This window comes from Pteropus alecto, unplaced genomic scaffold, assembly GCF_000325575.1.
Source record: "Pteropus alecto unplaced genomic scaffold, ASM32557v1 scaffold105, whole genome shotgun sequence".
In the NCBI taxonomy this organism is placed as follows: domain Eukaryota; kingdom Metazoa; phylum Chordata; class Mammalia; order Chiroptera; family Pteropodidae; genus Pteropus; species Pteropus alecto.
Window position 1 is genome coordinate 7,313,340 of NW_006436294.1, and position 2,993 is coordinate 7,316,332.

A 2,993-nucleotide genomic window follows, 5' to 3' on the forward strand; every position below is an offset into this window, starting at 1 on the left:
CACCACCCACACCCACCGTCAGCAGGTTCTCTGTGAGGATCAGCTCAGACAGGTTCTCACAGTCCCCGATGGCTTCGGTCACTTCACACAGACGGTTCTGGTCTGCCTTCAGGATGGACAGCTGCTTCAGCTGACCTGGTGTTGGGATGATGTGAAGACAAGCCTGAGAGGATGAAGGATGGGCCACCCACCGGTGGAGACAGCCTGTCCCTCACCCCGCCTCCTGCACCCCAAGAATGCAGAAAGCTCCCGCCCACCCCAGACCCATGCTCGCTCCTCCGGCGTCCTTCACTCTTCAGCCTTCCAGGTGAGTGGCTAGCTCTGCCCACTCCAAAATAAACGCCCCCACTCTGCACCACAAGCTGCCTTGGTTCCTCGGGCACGTGGTCTTCACACCCCCGACCTTGGCCTGGGCCCCGCCTTAGGCACAACCCCTGGGGCCAGGGCCAATACTGACCGATGCCGTCGGGAAGCCGCTGCAGCAGGTTTTGGGACAGCAGCAGGTCAGTGAGCAGCGCCAGCCCCCCAAGCTCCGCGGGTAGCGCCTCCAGCCGGTTCTCCGACACATCCAGGCACACCAGCCGCCGCAGGTTCCCAAGCTCCTGAGGGTGGGCGCAGAAGGTCAGGGCACACCGGGCAAGAGGTGGGGGCGGCCACACCCTCACTCACCGGAGGCAGAGCCGACAGCTGGTTCCGGTCAAGCCACAGCTCTCGCAGGTTTGGCAGAGCCCCCAGAGTGTCAGGCTGCAGGAACAGAGAGAAGGGGCTGAGACCAAGGCTCGCCGGCCCCACCGGGCCCCGCCCCGCCAGCCTCGCCCCCTCCGCACCAGCACTTCCAGATCATTGCCTCCCAGATCCAGCTGTTCCAGCTTGACAAGGAAAGACAGCGACCTGCACAGGAAACAGAGCAAGTTCTGTTTCAACCACACGGCTGGAGGTCCCCAGGGCTGCAGCCCTAGCTGGCCACTGGCGGGACACCTGAGCCCACTCACGCAGGCAGCGACTTGAGCAGGTTCTCCCGGAGCTCCAGGGTCACCAGGTTGGCGAGGCTGCAACAGAGATCAGGGTGGGGCATGAGGGAGGTAGGGGAGGTGGGGAGAGGGGCGGGAGCGGGGCTGAACCAGAAGCCCCAACCCCAGAGGGCACTTACTTGCCCACGTCCCCGGGCAACGCCTGCAGGGACACGTCATTCAGGGCCAGGTGCGCCAGGCTACGCAACTGAGTGAAGCCTTCGGGAAGCCTACGCCGAAGGGAAGGGGACCTCAGACTCCAGACTAGAGCTGCGGGAGCTGCCAACCCCTCGCCCCCCGTGGCCACCCCGCACCTGGACAAGGGGTTCCCGCTGAAGTCCGCAATCTCCAGGGCCTTGCAAAACTTGATGCTCTCGGGGATCTCGGGAATGTCTGTGATAGAAGAGGGATCAGCACGAGAGACACCCGCAGCCTCCAGGGGCGCAAAGCCCTTCCTGCCACCCGCGGGCTCCACCCTAGACTCGCCCCGGGCTCCACACCGTTCCGGGACACGTCCAGCTCCACCAGCTGCATAAAGTTGGCCACCTCAGGGGGCAACCGCTGGATCTCGTTGTCGCTCAGGCCCAGCTTGCGCAGGTTCAAAAAAATTCAGCAGGCGAAAGAAGGGCTGTGGGCAGGGGTGAGATCGTGGGCGAGGGCAGGGTGAGGTTGTGGGGCAAAGCCCTATAGCAAAGGAGTCTCCAAAGCAGACACAAGCTCACAGGTCAGGGGTCCCCTGGCCTCTATCTGCTCCTGGCCACACAGGAACTCGGGGCCCTCCCAGGTCACCCGTCTACAGCAAGAAAACCAAGGAGGAAATGTGCACACACACCCCCTGCTATACTCCTAACTCCGATTATTGATGCGGGATCACTTTCTGTTCTCTCAGACACATTCCTTGCTGCCAAATTGCCACGAGACTGATCTTACACGTTTAAATCTTATTTGGGACAGAACAGTTTCTGCTACTGCACTCCAGAAACTAGCCATGCCCAGATTTGTCACAAGGACTTTACAATCACCAAAAACTTAACGAAAACAATAAAGCACCACAAGTGCACGAGGGGCTGCATGCAGGGCCTGCAGGCAGTGTGTGGGACTTGGAGAAGACCACAAGGGACACAGAGGACACAGTCCTGGCGTCCAAGTCCAGGGCAGAGCCACGCCCTCTGTGGCAAACAGCCCCCAGGCACTGGGCCGTCCACTTAGCACCCTGTCTCCAAAGAGGAAATCCTTTTGTAACTTGCTTCCTTTAGCCTGGCCGCTGGAGTGGCCTGAGAAGGAAAGCAAGCTGAGCCGAGGAACAGCAAGCAGCAGAGTAGACGAGGTGCAGACCTGTCAGGCACAAGCGGCGCAGTGGGGGCTCCCCTACCCACCCGAGCACCCAGGAGGGAGAGGAGAGCAGTCGGGGGAGAAGGCTGGGCTCCCCATCTCCAGAGAAACCCATGAAGTTAGTACCTCCGCATTGGCCAGGCTCACCTTCCACTCCAACCTGCCCCACTCCGCCCACCTCCCCCACTCCGCCCACCTCCCCCACGCTTCCACTCCGCGCTCCTCCTCCAGGCTCAGCGACCATCCCCGCCCCAGGTAGGCACCTGATGACCATGGCCACCTGTGCCGCAGGGGGTGAGGAGGGTGGGGCTACCCGGGGTGGAGCTCTGACCAGTAAGAACCAGCAGGGCCGGCTGGAGGTGCCCCGCCCGGCCGGGCCTGCGAGAACTCCAGCGAGCAAGAGGGCCGACCCGGAGAGTGCTGGGCCAGGCGGACGCTCACCTTGGGCAGTTCGCGCAGCTGGTTGGCGTCAAGGAGCAGCTCCTCCAGGCTGCGGCTGTAGCGGTAGATCTCCTCGGGCACGGCCTGCAGCGAGCAGTGTCGCTTATCCACCGACTCCACGTGCCGGTTGCAGCGCCACAGCGGGATGCACTTGAGCATGGTGCGGGCAGACGGGCGCGCGGCGCGGGCTTGGGCGGGGGGCGGGGCTCG

At 62.9% G+C, this 2,993-nt stretch overlaps 1 protein-coding gene across 1 annotated transcript in view; it reads right to left on the reverse strand.

The window, feature by feature from the left end:
• Nucleotides 1–2,987, reverse strand: part of SCRIB (scribbled planar cell polarity protein) — a 20,999-nt gene extending 18,012 nt beyond the window's left edge. The window contains 10 exon segments of the mRNA XM_006912960.2: nucleotides 17–135; nucleotides 458–602; nucleotides 670–744; nucleotides 828–891; nucleotides 993–1,049; nucleotides 1,151–1,240; nucleotides 1,325–1,403; nucleotides 1,511–1,613; nucleotides 1,615–1,638; nucleotides 2,784–2,987. Coding sequence (XP_006913022.1) covers nucleotides 17–135; nucleotides 458–602; nucleotides 670–744; nucleotides 828–891; nucleotides 993–1,049; nucleotides 1,151–1,240; nucleotides 1,325–1,403; nucleotides 1,511–1,613; nucleotides 1,615–1,638; nucleotides 2,784–2,942 — 915 coding nt within the window. The 5' untranslated portion in view covers nucleotides 2,943–2,987.
• Between the last annotated feature and the right edge of the window lie 6 nt (nucleotides 2,988–2,993).